Consider the following 21,065-nt stretch of genomic DNA (forward strand, 5'->3'; position numbering starts at 1 on the left):
AGAGCTGGGCGGGCCCTGGGAAGTTCCCTGGACAGAGCAAGGCCTAAGGGACATGTCCAATGTGAGAGCTGGATCTGGGGGCTGGGGCTGGAGCCTGTGGGGTGGGCTTTTCTGAGCCTCAGGTTTACACACTCATGACATGAGGGTATTTGGGTAAGGTTAAGCTGCTATAGCAAAGAGACACACAATAAGCCAATGGTTTAAGGAAGATAATGTATCACCATCTATGGTGAGCATCCCATACCACTGCTCCATGCAAACATCCAGGGACCCGGTTCCTTCCACCTCCTTTCTCCCCATCCCTTAGGCAGTGTCCTCCTCTCCCGAGTCAATGGCCTGTCAATGACTGACTTGAGAGAGAGGGAAAGAGATGGACAAGAAGCTCACAGTCTCTGTCCAGGCCCCTGAAGGGCTCACATTATTTCCGTTCAATTCCATTGGCAAGAAATGGCCACGTGCCTGTTCCTAACTCCAAGGGATGCTGGCAATGAAATTCTGGCCACTTACCGGTAGAAAGGGGCATGGGTTTGAAGGACAGCTAGCAGCCTCGGGCTGGGTGGGTCTAGTAATACCTCCTTGCAGGGGCACCATGAGGACAGATCAAGTACCTGGCACTTGGTAGGAGCTCAACAAAAGTACACGCTATCATGGAGGTCAGGGCTCCCAGGGCCTTAGAAACTCTCTGGTTCCACGTCCTCATTGGACGAAAGAAACAGTCACAGAGAGGAGAGGTGTCTGCCTGGATTGCCCAGTGGGTAAAGGGCAACGTTGGCCCTGAGTCCTGTCTGGGATCCTCAAACCCATTCTCCTACCTCTTATTTCATTTTATTTGGGGGTGGCGGGCAGGATAAACTTTTCTTATTGGAAAACAAATACACAACTTGGAATGGATTGGAGGCAAACTGTGCCATAAGCAGATTTTCTTTCAGTGGCTAAACAAAGTTTAAAAAACAAGCAACAGTAAAAACTATTTCTGGCACAGGACCAGTAGTACAAAAAAAATAGTGTACGAGTACTGGATAATACACTTGTTTTGCAATAGTGCAACTTTTAAGTACATATTGTTGACTGTCCATTGTCCATGCAGAGTTACAACTCCACACTTTTACAACATACTGACAGTTCCTGAAGAAAAACTACTTAAAAAAAGGTATGACCCAGATGTTCCCTCATTTGACCAACTCCATCTAAGTTTAGATGTACAGAAGGGCTTAGATATAATATGCCCCATGCAACATGTTACTTCATCAATTCTCTAAAATAAGGTTTCAGAATAGTAACAGTAAGCGAAGGGGTGAAAACATGGAGGAATGAAGTCCTAATCACTATATATGCAATTTTTTTTTTACAGTAGGGGGAAACTTTTTACAGATAAGTTACAAACAAAGAAAAGGCAAATAATGTTGTACAAGAGATTTAACACACTCTGTGCAATGTCTTTACTTTGCTGTCATCATTTGGACAAACTCTTCGTATTTTATTTGCCCATCACCATCAATATCTACTTCCCTGATCATTTCATCAACCTCTTCTTCTGTTAATTTCTCTCCAAAGTTCATCATCACATAGCGAAGTTCTGCTGCACTAATAAGGCCATTGCCATCCTTGTCAAACACACGGAATGCTGCTCTGATTTCTTCTATATTGCTTGTGTCTTTCATCTTTCTTGCCATCATTGTCAGGAATTCCGGGAAGTCAATGGTGCCGTTACCATCGGCGTCCACTTCATTTATCATGGCCTGTAACTCTGCTTCTGTGGGATTCTTCCCAAGAGACCTCATGACAGTTCCAAATTCCTTTGTTGTTATAGTTCCATCACCATCCTTGTCAAACATTGAAAAAACTTCTTTGAATTCTGCAACCTGCTCTTCAGTCAGTTGGTCAGCCATGTTGCATGCGCTGCCGGTCTCTGGGACGTGATCGCACAACCACTCAGCTCGCTCGCTCTAATTGGACCTCTTACCTCTTATTTTAAATTACCTGGTCCAGTCCCACCAGGGGCTGGGCAGAGAGCAGGGACCCAGATGACCTCTCTGCTCAGAGGTCAGGTTGGGGGACAGAATCCTGAGAGGGTCCCGCTCTGCAGCAGTTCCCTGGGACCCAGTGGCACAGCTTTATGACTAGGTAGGTGTGGCCCTGGTTTCTGGGATGGGAGGCCATGCTGCTCTGTGACAGAGGGCCACACCCACTCCCTGGGAGGGGAAAATGGGCTGTGAGGAGCTGCCCGGTTGGGAGGCAGTGGTAGGTGGTTCAGGATGGCGTGCTTGGGTTTCCTCCTCCTCTTTCTCACCGGTGCTGTGGCCAGGGGGCAGTACGGCGTGGTCCACGTGGTGTCACAGAACTGGAGCAAGGACTACTGCATGCTGTTCAGCTCCGACTACATCACCCTGCCCCGGGACCTGCGCCATGCCCCACTCCTGCCCCTGCATGATGGCACCACGGCACCCTGGTGCCCAGGCAAGGGCCCGTCCCACCAGGCCCAGCCCAGCTCCACCAGCCAGCGGCTTCTCCACCGGACCACTGCCATGGTCATGAGGGGCAACTGTAGCTTCTATGCTAAGGGCTGGCTGGCTCAGAGCCAAGGCGCCCACGGGCTGCTCATTGTGAGCCGGGCCAGCAGCCAACAGTGCTCAGAGGCCACCCTGACATCCTGGAGCCCCCTCACGCCCTTGCCAGACATCACCATCCCCGTGGCCGTGCTCCGATATACCGACATGCTTGACATCTTCAGCCATGCCCACGGTGGCGCTGAGGTCCGGGTGGCCTTGTATGCGCCCCCAGAGCCCATTCTTGACTATAATATGGTGGTCATCTTCATCCTGGCTGTAGGCACGGTGGCTGTAGGCGGCTACTGGGCAGGCCTGACCGAGGCTGACTGGCTGCAGCGGCACCAGGCCCGAGGAGGAGGGGGGCCTGGCGGTCACAATCAGCAGGAAGCAGGGGCTGCCCAGAGGGGACAGGAGGAAGGAGGTGAGGGCGAACCGGTGGACTTCACACCAGCCATGATGGGCGCAGTGGTCACCATGTTCTGCTCCATCATGCTGCTCCTCTACTTCCTCTACGACTGCTTCGTCTATGTCATGATTGCTATCTTCAGCCTGGGCGCCGGCACCGGCCTCTACAGCTGCCTGGCCCCTCTGGTGCGCCACCTGCCCCTGCAGCAATACCAGTGGCCTCTGCCTGGCCGCTGGGCCCGTCTGCAGCTGCCCCTGCTGCTGCTGGCCAGCCTGTGCATGGTGGTGACCATCTTTTGGGTGGCCTACCGCAATGAGGACCGCTGGGCTTGGCTCCTACAGGACACGCTGGGTGTGACCTACTGCCTTTTCATCCTGAGGCGTGTGCGGCTGCCTACCCTCAAGAACTGCACCTCCTTCCTGCTGGCCCTGCTAGCCTTTGATGTCTTCTTTGTCTTCGTCACACCCCTCTTCACCAGGACTGGTGAGAGCATCATGGTGGAGGTAGCCTCGGGCCCGGCAGATTCCTTGAGCCACGAGAGGCTGCCCATGGTGCTGAAAGTGCCCCGGTTGAGTTTCTCGGCCTTGACCCTGTGTGACCAGCTCTTCTCCATCCTTGGCTTCGGTGACATCGTGGTCCCAGGCTTCTTGGTGGCCTACTGTCATCGCTTTGATGTGCAAATGCGCTCATGCCAGGTCTACTTCATAGCCTGCACTGTGGCCTACGCCGTGGGCCTGCTGGTCACTTTTGTTGCCATGGTCCTCACGCAGATGGGCCAGCCCGCCTTGCTCTACCTGGTATCCAGCACCCTGCTCACCAGCCTGGTTGTGGCAGCCTGCCGCCAAGAGCTCACTCTCTTCTGGACTGGCCAGGGCAGAGCCAAGACACCTGCCCGGCCTGTGGCAGGGCTCCGTGGTGCCCCTTCAGTTGGCTCCAAGCAGAAGCAGGAGAACGCAGCAGACTTGCACACATCCAGTGAGTCTGAGGGGGCCACCAACCACTCAGCAGGCAGCTTAGACAGCGACCTTGGAGAGGATCCTGCCGGGATTGTCACCATATCTGAGGATGAAGCCACTGGTCTGGATGGCTACAGTGATAGCTCTGAGGGCTGGAGCGATGCCAGCCTGGACCCTGATGAGCTGTTCTCTGTCTCTCCTGGGGCCTCAGAGGAGCTGATGCCACTGGTGCCACCACCCTCAGAGCTGGGCCACACCTATGCCCAGGTCCACAGCACCATCCTGCCCTGGATGGGGACCCACAAAAAGAAGGGCTTGAAGGTAAAGAAGAGCATGTCAACCCAGGCTCCCTTGTGACCGGGCCCTGGGAAATGTGACTCCAGAGAGGCTGGCAGGATATCACAGAGCAAAGCCATGCATGGCAAAAAGAAATCGGGGCATTAAAGATATCCCAGGTCTACCCAGTGGAGCTTTTTTGTTAGGATGGTAAGAAAGCGGCGACCACAGAATAAGTCTATACAGGGCCTGGAGTGTCCTTACAACTGGCACCACCCCAAATTGTGCAGGAGGGGGGGAAACAGGCTCAGAGAAGGCAAACGACTTGCACAAAGTTACTCAACAAGGTCAGGATTTTCTCCCAGAGCTTGCTAGGCGGTCACTTCCTCTCTCCCTGCCTCCCCAACACCAACCTCCAAGCCAGAGCCCCAGCTCCTTAGCCTGGTGGAGACAGGCTCCTGTCCCCGCAGCCTGTCCCACCCCAACTTCATTGCCCATCTCTCCCTCATGCTCAGGTCCAACTGAACCATTACCATTCTTTGATCATACCATGTCCTCTCTCTCTCTTTTTACACATGCTGTTCCCTCTGGCTGGGATGCCCTTCCCATTCAGGGCAGAAATCCCCCAACCCAGCTCCCTGGCTCACTAAACATTCCTGAGCATCCTTCAAGCATCAGCTTACATCCATCCTTTCTGCTAAACATCCCTGCTCAAGGTGCCCAGGACAGCAGCACCATGTAGCACCATACACAGATACTGAGTATGTACCTGCTGTGTGCGCCACCCTGTGATGGGCACCCAGGGAGGCTGCTGTCGAGCTGTGGGGTGAGTGGGGAGTAGAAAATACACAAGAAGCAACCTGAGAATCATCTTAAAGTTGGGGGCGGGAGGGCTGGAGCAGAAGTGGAAGAATTTAGGAGGCCACAGCTCTAGTTTCCATGATTCCCTCACTGACTGGATAATGAACAAGTCTCTTAACCCCTTTGAACCTCAGTAGTCTCATCTTCAAAACAGGGCTTATAATACCATGTCTACCCATAGGCAGGGGCAGAGACAAGATGACCTCTTGAAGAACCCAAAGTGTTTTAAACCATATGATGTGTTTTTATGTTGCTTCAGCAGAGCAAACAAACTCTGGGGCGAGGGAAGGCCTCCTGGTGGAAGCTATGTTGCACATGAGGGAATTATATCCCGAGAGGCAGCGTGGTACAGGAGTTAGGGTTTTAGAGCCAGCTCTATACTGGCCTATAAGTGTGTCACTGAGCAAGTGACTTAACCTCTCAGGGCCTCAGTTTTCTCATCTGTAAAATAGGAGATAATAGGACCCACAGTAGGGTTTTGGGGAGGTTTGCATGAGTTGGCTTATGTAAAGTGATTGACACCGTGCCCTGTTTGCAGGACCAGCTCTATGAATGTTAACCTTGTTCCCCTTCATGAAACCCTTTCAGGATCAAATCCAGCTCCTACCAGGCCTTCGCGTTCTGGCCTCTGCCTCCTCGTCTCTTCTCTCCACACCCGGCATCCCTGCCCCTACCACCAGGAGGGCATACAGCCGACCCCACCACACCCATCTCCCCACACAGGGCCCTCCCACAGGCTGGCTCCTCTCCCTGAAACTTGCTGCTCCTCCCACCCCCAGAATTGGGCCTGGCCAGCCCCAATCACTTTACCATACACCCTGTTCACTCTTGTCTCCCCCAGTTGGGTGTCAGTTTCATGAGGGAAGGGACCACTATGTCTTGTTCAGCTGTGTAATTCTAGGGCCTAGAATAGGGGCTGGTGTTTAGTAGATGCTTGATTTATGTTCGTTGGAGAAATGAATGAATGAATGAATGAATGAGGAATTAATCAAGCTTGAACCGTCGAGGGAGAGGGGATACCACTAGGTAAGGCCCCACTGCCCAGGCCACCTCCCTGGGTTCCTGCAGGGCCTTGGTCAGTGTGGAGATGTGACTCTGAGGGATCTGGTTGGACCCTGGGGGTGGGGCCGGTGGGGGTTCAGGTAATGGGCATCTTAAAGAAAGCTCAATCTGCTGATCCCCTCAGCAAACAGCACCTGAAGGCCCGGGCTGGACAAGGGCAGAGTGAGGAACCCGGGCCAGGACTCTGACCGGAGGCATTGACAGCCCTTCCTACTGGAGCCAGAGGCCATCTGGCCTGGACAGAGGGGCCTCCACAGGCCCTGGCTCCGTCCCAACCTAGGCAGCCTCCCCACTGCTGATTTGCGTCACTGGCCTGCCCGAGGTATGCTACACCCTTCTGCCAGACTGAGGGGAGGGCTGGACAGAAAGGCCTCTCGACCCCCTTCACTCCCCCAGACTAGGGGACAGGGGAACGCCTCTCTCCCAGGAACTTGCAGTCAAGGTGGCTCTGAGGACACTGGACTAGAGGCCCCTGTGGCAGGGCTGAGGCCTACCGGCAAGGAGAGGACTCTACAGGGAGAGAGTCTATGGAAGGAAGTCCCCCGCACCTTACAGCGCTGTCCACGTCCAAACACCATAGATTCAGAAAAGGTTGAGTCTGACTCCAACCTCACTGCTCTACCCAACGGAACAGAGAACATTCTATCTATATTCAGAGAACTTTCTAGCTATAAAGTGGGGAGAATAACTACCTACTTCAGGGGGCTGCGCTTAGGATTAAACTTCACTGGCAAGGAGCTGAGCCTGGGTGGGCTCCAGGAATCTTGTAGTTCTGTTGCTGCTGCTGCTCTGTGATGGCCCCATGTCCCCTGCTCCTGCCATAACCTCAGAGCCAGGCTCCTCTCTTAGCTGCAGGCTTGGCCTCACTTTGCCAGTCCCTTTCCTAGGGACTGGGCCGAATCCAGGTGGTTGGACCAAGCTGCCACCTGTCAGAGGTACACAAGGCTGGCAGCCCCCACCTGAATGCCAGAGGAACACAGGGTATTGATCGTGTGTATGTACACACACGTACACACACCTACACACATGCCCACATCCATCAGGCACACATGCACATACACACGTGTACCTTTACACCCTGCACACATGCATGTGCACACTCATGCCCAAGCATATATATACTGAACACTAGCACATACCTGTGCACACCCTACAGGCACACGCACACACACCCACACAAACACACACGTATGTGCAAGGGGACCACCAAGTGGGGCTTTCTTTAAGATGCCTATTACCTGAGCCCCCACTGGCCCCTCACTCTCCACCCCCAGGGTCTGACCAGAGAGCCCTCAGTGTCACATCTTCACGCTGACCAAGATCCTTCAGGGAGCTGGGGCCTTACCTCACGGTGTCCCTCTTCCTCTACGGTTCCGGCTGGATGTATTACTGGGCTCAGACCTTTGCTGCTGTTTCCTTCAGACTCAGCCCTTTCCCTCCGGTCCCTGCACCTGTGGGAACGGAATGCCGATGCCTGGTTTTCCTGCCCCAGAGGGCAGAGCAGCCCTTGTGTGGTGGTGTAGACACTGAGACACAGCACTCGGACCGCTCTTGAGGAGGGAGGTGGCCCACAGCCTCCTCCAGGGGCCGCCTCAGCTTTCCAGCCCAATTGGCTCTTTAGGGCGATAGGGGACATTGAGGGCCAGCTAATGACAAAGCAAGATAGTGGGACGAGGGCCTGGCATCTCCCTTCTCTTCCTTTAACAGGCGGTGTTTGATCCCAGCCCCCCTGGGCTGGCAGAGACGGTAGTAAGCCTACATCCCAGTCCGATAGCTCCCCCTGCCCTCACCTGCTTCCTCCGTCTCTCCTTTTGCATTCGGAACGCCATCTCAGGACCTGCTTCCTGGAGAGCCCGACCTGTGACAGGTGGAACCTAAGATGAGGCCAGGCAGGACTAGACTCCCTGAGGCCACGCCCAGGGCTCCGGGTAGCCCAGCTCAGGCTCTGGGGCTGTGCTTTGCTCAGGCTGCCTAGTAATTCTCTTTGTGGCCTTGTTGAATCCCAGCAAGAACCCCATGAGCTAAATAGTCACAGCTTTTTTGCTAGTTTGTTAGTTTTGAGTTTTTGGGGTTTTTTTTAGTTAATGAGAGTTTGGTACCCTGGATTCCCTGGACAGTGAGAACCAACAAGGACCCATGAGTTGCTCTAATCCACAGATGAGGGAAAGAAACCTAGAGAGGGTCAGGACCTGCCCAAGGTCACACAGCAATGAGACAGCAGAAATACAACTCTGTTCTGCCTCCCAGCCCAGCAGCTGGGTCAGCCCTCGTCCTCAACCTCCTCCCCTCCACACGCCCTGGTCTGTAAAACATGCCTCCCCAGGGAAACTCTGGGTCGGCCTGTGCCTCAGTAGGTACAGCCCTCCACTCCCACTGAGAAGTAGTTGTGTGTGTTGCTTGATAAGGAAGGTTTATGATTCAGCATCAAGCATCATCTCAGCCAGCTCAGGGAGGACACAGCTAGACTCCGAGTCCCTGCGACCTGGAATCAAAGCCCAGCACTGTTATTCACTGAGGCTACCCCCTCTGTGCCTCAGTGCCCTTGTCTGTAAAATGGGCTGCTAAGACTTACCTTGTGGGTTCATTGTAAGGATTAAATGAGGTGAAGTATGTGTATTAACAGCTAACATTTGCCAAACGCTACCAACAGGCTAGATATACACATTATCTTATTACGTGACACTCAGGTAGGGCAGTTTTCAGGACAGCACTGGCCACCTCCCCCAAATGCCATCTTTCCCAAATCAACTTTCTATTCCTTGGGATTGAGCTCCCAAAAGTAAAGCCATCCTCTACCCTTGGTCTCCCCCACCCATGTCCATCAGGACGTGATGTGTGGGTGGGTGCCTGGAGGTAAACAGGGGCACCACTGCAGAGCCAGGAAGAGGGGTCCCTTTGCAGTTTGACTGAAAAGGGGAAGGTTTTGTGCCTTTTTTTTCTTGCAACCCTGAACTTTGAGTGCTCCTGTGCTGCCACCTGCTGGTAAGATAGGAGCAGGCGTGCTTTCACCCTAAGGGCCAGGAGCATTCCATTAAGGAGCTTTGGAATAATTATAATCAGGGGTGGTAGCCCCCAAAATATATAGTAACCTACCCATCAGCAGAGTTCTGAAGCCCCTACTGACTCCCCAGGGTTAACCCCTTAAAATCTGGTTGTGAGGATATGGAGGTGTCCTGGGTCTGAAAGTATTTTGATATTTTATGAAATGAAGCCGGCCCAACACAACATCACTGAATGTCCTTAATGCTTGAAGATGGCCCATGCCCTGGCATTTATCACGCCCCGTTGAATCAGGCTGCCTTGAATAAGTGTTCACAGACTCCAGCACTCGGTCCATTCCTGGGAGAAGCTGGAAGAGGCAAAGAATGGATTCTCCCTTAGAGCCTCCAGAAAGAGCATTGGCCGGCTGACCCCATGATTTCGGCTCAGTGATACTGATTTCAGACTTCTGGCTTGTGAATTGTGAGAGAATTAATGTCTGTTGCGTGAAGGCACCAAGGTCATGGTAATTTGCTATAGCAGCCACAGGAAACTAAAACACTGATCAATAGATGTCCATGGCACAGGCTGCCTGTGTGCCCAGCACTGTGAATTGAGAATTAAATACCTCCCAGAGCAGACGAGACAAAGACTCAGCAAAACAGCAAAACTCCTCGTCTATCCAAAGGAGAGGAGGGAATCGGGGTCTCAGTTACAATAGCCAGTGAATATAGTCTCAGAGCAGGTGCTGTAGCAGGCTCCAGGAACTTATTTTTACTGTTATTTTATTGTGCTATAGAGAAAAAATGGAAAGCACAGAAAAGTAGGGGGAAAAGCACAATTACTGTTAAACTTTTGATTTATTTTCATCCAATCCTTTTTTTCCCATGCATAGGTTTTTATGTGTGTGTTTCATTTACATAGTTATAATCAAACTGGTTATATTGTACAAATTGGTATTTTGCTGTAAATAGTCTCTGTAACCTTTGAACCTTGATTTTGGTGGATTATGTATTATTCCATAGCAGATACATAAATTTAATATTATCTTATTATATGTTTGGCCTGTTTCCTACAGCACCATGAAAAATATCTTTGGCTGTAAACAACATGTTTGAGAAGATTTCTGTAATAGATCTAGTAATTTTACTTCTGGGAAACTAGGGATACGAAAATCTTCAAAGGTTGTAATTCATTTTGCCAAATTACTTGCCAAATCATGTATGTGCCAATTTATCCTCTACATATGCTGTGAAATATGCAAGTGACCGTTTTACCACATCCTCCCTAGCACCCTTGCTAATTCAATAGGATGAAAAGTAACATCTCTTTCCATTCGCTTATCTCTGATTAACAGTGAGGTTGAACTTTTATTTACATACGCTGGTTTATTAGTGGAATATTCTCCATTCCAGGGCTTAGCACAATGTCCAACTAGTTTCCATTTCCCGTAGATTCTACACTAGGAAAACCTCTGGGATCTATTTCTATCCTTCCCATTTTTACTATCTCAAGATGTCACCTCTCACCGGGGCCTTTAGGATCCTTGTTAAAGAGAAGAGCACACATATTTTGGGTCATGTACCCCCAGCGGAAAGACCACGGATGCCTCCCTATTACCTGTCAAACCAACCCCAACCCCTTAGCCTGGTGTTTAATTAAGGCCATCCATGATCAGCCTTCCCTACCAGCCAACTTTGCCTCCTACTGGTTCTGTGTGTGTAGTTCTCCACTCCTGCTTATTATCCTTGCCCCATGCCTCTGTTCCACTCACTTAGAAAGTGCTTCGTCCACTTTCCCCTAATTCCTAAGCACATTGTATCCACAGAGGTTCAGTCCACATTCTCCAGCGCCCTGTGACTGGCCCTGTCCAAGGTCCTGGAGATGAACAGTAAACAGTAGTCCCTGACTCAGAGGGTCTCACCATAGGGAGAGGGTGGAGAAGGGCACAGATGCATTAATAAGGCCTTTTTGGCCTCAAAGAACAAGAACCTACTCGAAAAGGCTCAAGCAAAAAGAGGAGCTTATTGGAAGGAGATGGGATTTCTCAGAACACGAGGGCAAACAGCCCAGTTGGGTCTCATGGGAACTGGGCATCAGAAAGCTGTCAGAAAGCAAAGCCGCCCTCTCCACCTTTCCAGGCTGCATAGTCTCTGTGTATCAATTTCCTCTCCTCTCCATCCTGAGCCAGCTGCCTCTGCACATTCATTTTTCTCCTGGCCCCAATTCTACATCATGACCTCTTGGCCCAGGGATTACCATCAATGGGCATTGATTGGTCTCTATGTGGACACCATTCGGTATCTCAAGAGAGAGAATCTACTTGGCTTAGATTTTGCTCTATTTGATCAGGGTACTGTCTGTCATTGACCTGTGGGGAGCCCATAGGCCCTTGACTCACACGTCTCTACCCCTGGTTCAATCAGCTGTGGCCAGAGATGGAGGGCAAGGAATGCAGGGTCAGATACTGCAAAGCGTTGTCAAAATCTGAATTTCTAGATGATTTACGTGCTTCGTAAAGTTTCAGAAGCACTGTTATAGAGCAGTGGTTCTCAAAGAGTGATCCCGGATCCACCAGCAGCCCCACCACCTGGGAACTGGTCAGAATTGCAATTTGAGGCCCTTCCCTGGGCCTGGAGGGGCCTGGAAGGAGTTGGATGCTTCACACAGGTGCCCAAAGAGAGCCCCACCCACCACCCTCTGTTTTTCACAGAGAAAATTCTTATCTTCCTTTCATGAGAAGGAGCCTGTGTCTTGCTTTCCACCTGTCACCTGTGGGATTGACAAAGAGAAACTGCTATACAAGCTGCCATGTAGAAATGTAACATGTTGAGGTTTGGTTATGCTGGTCAGAGGCATGTCAACAATCCCTGTGGCCCTCATGTTCCTATCCAGGCAACATCGGGGGAGAGGATTTCTGTTATCTCTTCAAGGATTGTGGGTTTTAGTGTCCTGGTTGATTCCCACCTGTATTAGTTTCTTGTGGTTGCTATAGCAAAGTACCAAAACCTGATGGCGTAAAACAATGAAAGTTTATTTTCTCACAGTCTGGAGGCCAGAAGCCTGGAATTCTGGTGTCAGTGGGGCCATGCTCCCTCTGAGGGCTCTAGGGGAGAAGACTCCAGGTGAGTCTTAGCGTGTGGCCACCTAACTCCACTGCCTCCATCTTCACACAGCCTTCCCTTCTCTCTGTGTCTCATATCTCCTTCTGCCTCTGTGTTTATAAGTACACGTTCCATTGGATTTAGGGACCATCTCGATAACCCAGGATGATCTCATCTGAAGGTTCTTAACTCACTACATCAGCAAAGACCCTTTTTCCAAATAAGATCATATTCACAGGTTCTGGTGGAGATAATACTGCTAATTATTTCAATTAGCAATAATTCCATTTTGAATAAACCTCATTGGCTATGATACTGTCACTGCGCAAAGCTTGGACACATATTTTGGGGGCTACCCCCATCCAACACACTATACCACCCTCTCTGCCAAATGTTTGGGACCACACTAAGGACAAATGATGTCCCCACCCATCTTCATTCTTATTCAGAGTAACTACAAATGACAAGATTATTACAGCCAGAAGGAGAAGAATATGAAAAAACAAGGCACGGCCCCTCTTCTCAATGGTTGGGTGGGACCAGAGCAGCCAAGAAAGGTGCTGCCTTTGCTCTCCCACCCTTGGCAGTGCCCACCCCTGCTGGCCATCTCCTGTCAATTTCCGGGGCTGTGGCTGGAGGATGAGAGATTGCCCTGAGGGGGGTTCTGAGTGCCTGGATGGCGTTCTGGGAATTGCAGGGTCCTCAGCGTTCCCAAGATGAACATGCATGCCTTCTGCAGCTTCCGCTCTGCCAATGCAGGAGCTTTTACAATTGCCAGAATGGCAATTAAGGAGGGGATAATCAGCCAAATGGTGCATTCTTGGTCTCCCACAGCTAGTTTTCTGTGCAGCCAGTCGCAGGGCCAAAGGAGATGAAACTTTCTAGAAAGCAAGCTGGTGTCCAAAAAAGGCCCATTCTGTATGGCTTCTAATGTTGTTATCCCAGGGATGATGAGTGAAATGAGGACTGAGCAGCCCTGGTCCCACTGTGCTTCTCTGAGATCAATGCCAGCTGGAGACCACTAAGCATTGACCAAGGGAGAAAGGAGGCAAATGAGAGGCAGGAGGACTGAGGACAAGGAGTTTGAAGTGTAAATAAGCAAATAGATTCGACTTGGGCTCTCTTCCCCGCCCCCACCACTTGGCCACTAATTGGCCCTGTGAGCTTGGAAGAGTTCTTAAATAAAGAACCTTTACAAACCACTAGAAAAAGACGAACAATCCAAGAAGGGGAAAAAATGGGCAAAGAATTTGAACAGGCATTTTACAGAAGAAACACAGATGGCAAAAAATAATATATATATATATATATATATATATATGAAAAGATGTTCAATCTCTCTAGTAATCAGGGAAACAAAACTTGAAACAACCAGAACATGAGTGGGAAAATTGGTGACATCTGACTAAAGTCTGCAGTTTAGTTACTAGCATTGTGTAGATGTTAATGTCTTAGTTTTGATCCTTATAGTATGGTACGGTCAGATGGTAACATTAGAAGAAGCTAGGTGAAGGGTCTATGAGAATTTTGTGTCTTCACGACTTTTCTCCTCTTAGCCTTAACTTAGGACAAAATAAAAGCAAACAACAACTACTTCGACAATCATAATAGAAAACAACAAAGAGATATTCACTGTCTACCAGCAGAGTGGCAAGAATTATAAAGATTAATAAGATCCAGCATTGGAGGTGGTGTTGCTGAGGAGGTGGGAGAGTGATCTGATAACACGTTTGTAGAGTTCACTTTGGCAGTATCGATTACAATTCCATTGTGCGTGCCCCTTGACCCGGGAATTCCATAGCTTGGTATCTACTCTACCAAAATCCTTGGACTTGTATTCAAAGAGGTATGTTCAGGGGTGTTCACCATAACCCTGTTGTAATAGCCAGGAGCAGCCGAAATGCACAAACAGAGGAAATGCACCAACACAGGAAAGTCTAAATGATACAGTGCATCGAGCCATGAAATACTATGTGGCAGGTAAAAAGAATGCAATAGATCCACATGAACAAAAATGTAAAGGGTTCCAAAGCAGAAAAAGTATAATCTCATTGATATAAAGAAAAAACACACATAAAGCCATGTACTCCTAAAAGTATGTAGGCAGTCCTAAGCAGACAAAACGGGGGGTGGGAGGATGTCCACATTGCCTTGTGTTCAGCCGGTGGCCTGGCCTACCTGTATATAAAGACTGATTTCTTAGCAGGCAGGAAGACCCTGGGAGGCCTGGCTGGCATTGCCAGTTGTTTTTGCTTTATCTCCTTCACCAGTTGCTGCCGTCCATGCCCGTGGCCAGAGTGCACCAACTTTTGACTCCATCAACCTCCCCTCATCAGCCTCTTTTAAGGTGTTCACTTCTAAGGCACCCAAAAGTTTTGGATGCTGCTCTGACTTTTTTTAGCAACCAGCCTATCTGGAAGAAAGTTATTTTAGATTTTATAATGTCAGATTTGGAAGGTTGATTACCTTACAAAATGCATCAGTTGTATACAAAGGATGGGCTGACATGTCTCTCCAGGATGCTGCTTTTCAAAGAATCAGATTTTTTTAGAGCTAAGAGGCCCCTGGATGTCTTCTATTCTAACCCCCTCAATTTGCAAATGAGGCAACAAGCACAGAGAAGTCAAGCGTTTTGCTCAATTATACCAACTAGTTAGTAGCATTGGCAATAAAAAATCCTACAAACTTAATCAACACTCAGGGTTTCCGTCTGATGTTTGCAAACTATTGAAGAAAAAATGTAATGAAAAGTTATCCTGCACAAGTATGCCTCACTTCGTTTTTTAAGGCTTAAATTTTAAGCCATAGATTTCTTTTTTTAAAACTATGTGAATATTAAATCCAAGTTTTCTCTTTAGTGCATTCATCTGCAAAATGCGTTATGTTTCCATATCATTGATCTTCAACGGGCAATGAGCTTAGCTTGACATTTCTCTGCCCATCACCTCCCTCTCAGGCGTTTAGGGACCTGGAACCAAATACTTCAGGGCACCAAGAGAATTAGGACAGAAGACTTCTTTGTAAGAGTTGCTTCAGTCATTTGGTCACTCTTTCTGGTTTATCTAGTTCGAATTTTCACATTTGTCTTCCTTAAAGAGACACACACCCCTATATTTATAACGTTCAGTACCATTTTTCTTCTTTAGTCTGTTCATAATTTTGATTTCATATCCCAAACCTAAAGTCATTGGCCCTAACTTGCAAGAGAAAGCAGTTATTGTGAATGAACAAGCAAAGCACGTGGGCCCTGAGATGCTAGTGCTGGACACAAAAGCCCCTCTATGACTTTATGAGAGCCATTCCCCCAAACATCACTCAGCACAAGAAAAAGGGCACACACTGTGCTCACGCTCTGTTTAACCCGCCTGAATTTATAAACAACTGAAGCATAACACAAACAAGTTGGGTTTGTTTTTTTTTTAGCTTGCTGGTATATTTAACTCAATAAATGTTTGTTAATTAACTCGTGAGGTTGTTTGTTTGTTCGTTTAGCCCCAGGTTATCTCTGCTTTTAAATGGACTCCACTGGCTGGTTTGAATTGGATCGTTTCTTTGTATAACAGGCTGATTCCTATGCAGGATAGACTAGATCAGGGGTTGGCAAACTGCAGCTCGTGAGCCACGTGTAGCTCTTTGGGTACATTCCGTCTAAAAAGTTTGCTGACCCCTGGAGGAGCCAATCCTGTCCCTCACAACAATTTAAAAATTACTTGAGAGCCATAAATATATTTTTACATAATCACCATTATGTGAATAATATCCTTTTTAAATGTTATAAATGAAACTATGATAGTTTTATTTTCATTTTCGATTTTACTTCAGAGCCACATGTACGTACCGAAAGAGCCGCATGTGGCTCGCGAGCTGCAGTTTGCTGACCCCCTGGCGGCTCTTCTGTCTCAAAAGTTTGCCGACCCTTGGGCTAGATTATGGCGCCATAACAAACAATACCCAAATCTCAATGGCCTTACCAAAGTTTGTTTTCCACTCATGTTACATGTCCTGTGAGGATCAGGAGTGAGCTTGGAGCTTATTGTAATCACTCAGGGACGCTGACTGAAGGAGGCTCCTTCTTGATATCTTCCACACTCACCTCAGCAGATGGAGAGAACTCTGAAGGGACAAGCCATCAAATGCTCCAGCCCAGAAGTGACATCTGTCACTACCTTTCACAACTCATTGGTCTGAACTGATCACATGACTCTATGCAACTACAGGGCACCAGGAAGTTCAGTGCTCTAGGTACTCACCAGGAGAGGAAAACAGCCCTGCTGGCTCGCACAGGCCTCAGCACATATACACACCTTCATACTGGGTCCAGGTAACAGCTTCTCTGAGGACAGCCCAACGCCAAATCAACTGGTCAAATGTTTAAGCACCAATTATGAGCAAGGCCTGATGGGACTGAGGAATAAGGAATGGGTGTTTAGACAACCAAAGTCTCAGAAGTTTTTCTCCTAATTTTGTGGTATGTGAGTTACATCTCAAAAACACACACCAAGGGCCGGCTGAGTGGCTCAGTTGGTTAAGAGCTCGCTCAAGAATTTGAGCTCTGAACAACAGACGTTCGATGCCCAGCCTGAGCTGAGCTGCCACTAAGCTGCCAATAGGTAGCAGGATGGCTCAGCTAAAAACAAAAACAAAAACAAAACACACACACACAAAAGAAGTTCACCTGTTCCTCCATGGGGAAAAAAGTCATAGAGGTACCACTGACATCTGGGATAGAGGCCAGGGATGCTGCCACTCATCCTTCAATGCACAGGACAGGCACCACAACAAAAACGATGTGGTTCAAAATCATGCTGTGGTTGAGAAACCCTAGAGTGCTGTGCAGTTCACATTCTGAAAACAAAATACAAAAACAAGTCCCCAAACCAAAACAAACAAGAAGTCTGCCTTGGATTCTACTCCCGCGTGTCGCTGTGTGGTTGCAGCTCCCTTTGCAGGAGTCACACAGGAACATCCCTGAGATGGGCTGCTGGGCCCAGCACGGGGCAGTGACCAGATCCCACTTCTGATAACTGCTTACAAGTGGCCTTGACTCTCCAAACACCAGGAGCGCTCCCTCCCCAGCAGTGACAACCAAAAATGACTCCAGACAGTGTCAAGTGTCCCTGGGGGCAAAATCTCTCCCAGGTCAGAATCCTGTTCTCATAAAACGTTCAGGTTTGCTGAGGGCACCATTTCAGTTGCGCTGCAGAGAAACAAACCCTGAACTGGGGACTGCAAAGCCTGAGTTTAAATCCAGCTCTGCCATGAAATCACTCAGAGCTTTCCCTCTTCAGGCCTCAGTTTCCCTCACTGTAAGATGTGAGGATTTAACAGGACAATTCCTACAGTCGGTTCATCACTTCTAAGGCTCTTGGGCTCAGTTCTGGAAGTTTTCATTCTAACGCCATTCTAGTCATAGCCTCCCCCTCTTCCCAGAGAAAGAGCGGAATGACGATTTCAGCAGCACAGTAGCACAGTTCAGATGACAGGAGAGGCTGATGAGGGGACACAGAATGTAGAAAATGGGCAGCCAGAGGGGTGGCTGGGGAAAGGAGAGGGTGGGGAAAGGCACCAGCAGTGGAGATCCTGAATGCACCAAAAGGCATTTCCTGGGCTGACCCTGTGCCTGTCCACTAAAAAGTCATCTGTGGCCTAAGGAATAAGAAGAGGTGCACAAGGGGCTGGTAAAGGGGGTTTGGAGTAGTTAAGAGGATAAATAGCAAGCCTGTACACAGAGAAGAGAGCAATGTCCCCAAGAATGGGAGGGAAGTGTGTGTGTGTGTGTGTGTGTGTGTGTGTGTGTGTGTATCCTTGCTAATGGCAAGAGAAATTGAACAATTTTAATTCAGCTTGACTATGTCTGTAAGCTTAAAAAAATCATTATCACAGGATTATTAGGTTTGCTGGTCTCTTACTGGCCTCTTGACTCTTGTTCAGCTGGAATCAAAAGACAGAGCAAGAGCAGGAAAGGGAGGGATGCCCCCTGCTCCTCTCTGTCCATATTTTCTCCTGTTCCTTCTCAGAATCCAATAAAGCCTGACAGTGAACTTGAACGGGAGTGAGAGGTATTTAATAAAAGGCTGTTCCGTCTAAACAATGATTCAGGACTTTCTGAAAGCCGGAAGAGACAGGCTGAACCGTCTTTTCCATTCTAGGTCCCCTAAAAAGGGTTTAAGCTTATCTTTTATTTGTCTTACATTTGGACGTGTGTGTGTGTGTGTGTGTGTGTGTGTGTGTGTGTGTGTGTGTGTGTTTCAGCCACATTAACACTTTTCTGGGTTGCTAACAAACTGAGCTCCCAGGTTATGCACAGTCTGCACCTGTTTCTCAGAAATATTTCACCCGGTTGTTCTTTTATCCATCCACTGCCAGCCACTCAGCAACTGTTCATGAAGCGCCTACTGTGTGTCAAGGACTGTGTTTAGGCTGAGGGCACAAAAGTGAATACAAGGCAGTCTAGGCCTACCAGGCATCACATTTGGCATGTACATGAGCGGTCATACCCCAGTGTAGTAAGTGAGCCCCCTGGGGCAACTCCTGGCCCTGAGAGGGAAGCCTCAGGAGGGTGAGGGGGGCAGCTTCTGAGATGAGGGTATCAAAGCTAAGTCTTGAAGGACAAAGAAGAGTTATTCAGGCATAGATGACAGAATGATATAGGCTTATAAGAGGCATAAAAGCAAGAGAGAGTTTGAAGATTCACTGACCTATAAAGAATACTCGTATAACATGATTGGATAGTAGTGATCGGAGAGGAGAGGGTGAGGAATAAGACCAAGCTGGCTGACCTAGGCTACATCTACCGTGCCAAGGACCTCTGCCCCTCATTACCAAACTATAGCTTCTATTACTCACATTCCCATTATTCACAGTTCTGTTCTATAAAGCCCCCATGAACACTGAACTAGTGAATAACGAACCATTACTCCTAGGGGAAATACAGGCTTACATCCCTGCAAGCCTCTGGTCACAACATTTTCGTCAACTGGATAATATAAAACCTTGTTTTATGTGTGTTTCTGTTTTAAAACACCTTATTTAATATATATCATTGATTTGTTAACATTGAGCTCACAGCCAACAGCTCCCTCGCTGTCTGAAGGACCTTATCAATCTAATACACACATTTTCCCTGTGAGGCACGTCACAGCCTGCTTCTGCTTAGAAACACTGGACAGCCATTTAAAACAGCGAAATCACCAACACCATCAACAACAAAAAACACACACACAAAAACACAAAGAGTGTGGCACTAAATAACCACGAAAAGACACTTGTTTACAGTATGAGAGCTGAGCCAGAAGGCAGAGTATTGCCTTATTTGATCTCAGCTATTGAAGTGCACAGTTGGACCAATCAAATTTTTTGCCACTCTGCACATATCCACGAGTGACTGCAAAAATGCCACAACTAAAGGGGCCGACCGAGTGGCGTGTTGGTTAAGAGCTGGCTTGGGACGCCAGAGAGCCTTGGTTCAGATCCCACATATGAGGGCCAGTGACACTGCCCTCTACAGCTAAGATGCTGAACAACAGCTCAACCTGGAGCTGGGCTGCCATGAGTCGCCCGCCACGGCGTAGGCTGCAGTCCCTGTGGCAGTGGGTTGCCATGGGCTACCGTGTGTAGCCAGCAGCCAGCATGAGCAGCCAGCAGCCACCGTGAGCGGCCGTCCAGAGGCCGGCGACTGATCTGCCTCGCCTGGGAAGAGCGCAACGATGGTGCCAGCTTGGGCTAGGGAAGCAACGTCCTCCACAACTAGATTGAAGAACAAAACGACAGCAACTTTTCTTTTCCCCTTCCCCCAATTCCCCAATAAAATCTTTTTTAAAAAGCCACAACTATGGATTTAGGGGTTACAAATACATTTTAGGAAGTAGGCAAATTCACAAACATGGAATCATGAATAAAAAGGATCATCTGTATTTAAAAAACTTAACTACGAACCCCTGAATCCTTGGTTCTGCCAGTGACCACTACATCCAATAGAATATTTTGATTGATTGTCTCCATTTTGACTTCCCCTGGAATACAGAAGAGAGGTAGGAGTGAATGTAGAGCTCTCTATGAATTTAAGACTAAAGACCTGGGCGCTCATGTAAAGCTACCTTACACTAAAGCAGTGTTGACACCAATCCATCCTATGTCATACTAGAAAGACATCCTATCGAAGGGTGACTTACAGCTCCTTCTCTGCTGCCAGGGGAGCCAGGCTCAACGACCATCCCTGCCTGGAGCAAAGCAAAGCACCTCAGAGCCCCAGAGGGCTGCTCTGTGGTGTCAGCCATCAGCAGGGACACTGTCCATATTGGTTTGGGGAGGAGCAGCTGGAAATCATAGTTTTGGGCCTGCCAGCTGCTGACACAAATGCGGCAGGCTTTGCCCAGCCATGGGTTACCAGAACAGTCTGGGCAGCCCGGTGCTTCAAAAATTTCCAGGACAAAGTGATAAATACACTCCTGTGAGCTGCTAAATCCCAGGAACCCTTTCAGGGCAATTATTTATTTGAAATGGCAGGCATGGAACTGATAGGTCTTATTTAATATTTTATAACGTCAAGAGACTCTTATATAGGAACAAAAAGTCACAGAACGCAGGTCTCTCAGAATCTCAGCTCCTAGCTCTCCCACTGACTTCGTCAGGGACTTTCCTGTATCATGAAACAGTGGAATTCATTACTTAGAGCTTGATTTTTAAAGGACGGGTTACAAGTTGCCCAAACGGTGTCTAATGCTGATTTATTTTTATTTTTTTGCATTTTCCCAATTTTTAAAAATTTAATTCTTACAAAATGGACTTTTTTTTCTTTTAGAGTAGTTTTGGGTTCACAGCAACACTGAGTAGAAAGTACAGAGAGTTCCCGTATACCCTCACCCTCTCCCAT

The 21,065-nt window shown here is 48.6% G+C and overlaps 2 protein-coding genes across 2 annotated transcripts; one reads left to right on the forward strand and one right to left on the reverse strand.

Moving 5' to 3' along the window:
* Positions 1 to 891: 891 nt before the first annotated feature.
* LOC109380340 (calmodulin-like) lies at positions 892 to 1,907 on the reverse strand. The gene has a single exon (XM_019637825.1). The coding sequence runs from the start codon at positions 1,887 to 1,889 to the stop codon at positions 1,440 to 1,442; it is 450 nt and encodes a 149-aa protein (XP_019493370.1). The 5' UTR covers positions 1,890 to 1,907; the 3' UTR covers positions 892 to 1,439.
* Positions 1,908 to 2,239: 332 nt separating this feature from the next.
* SPPL2C (signal peptide peptidase like 2C) lies at positions 2,240 to 7,878 on the forward strand. The gene has a single exon (XM_019637824.1). It carries the CDS (start codon positions 2,256 to 2,258, stop codon positions 4,266 to 4,268), a length of 2,013 nt encoding a protein of 670 aa, XP_019493369.1. The 5' UTR covers positions 2,240 to 2,255; the 3' UTR covers positions 4,269 to 7,878.
* Positions 7,879 to 21,065: the final 13,187 nt, after the last annotated feature.

This window comes from Hipposideros armiger, unplaced genomic scaffold (assembly GCF_001890085.2).
Source record: "Hipposideros armiger isolate ML-2016 unplaced genomic scaffold, ASM189008v1 scaffold_34, whole genome shotgun sequence".
NCBI classification, from domain to species: domain Eukaryota; kingdom Metazoa; phylum Chordata; class Mammalia; order Chiroptera; family Hipposideridae; genus Hipposideros; species Hipposideros armiger.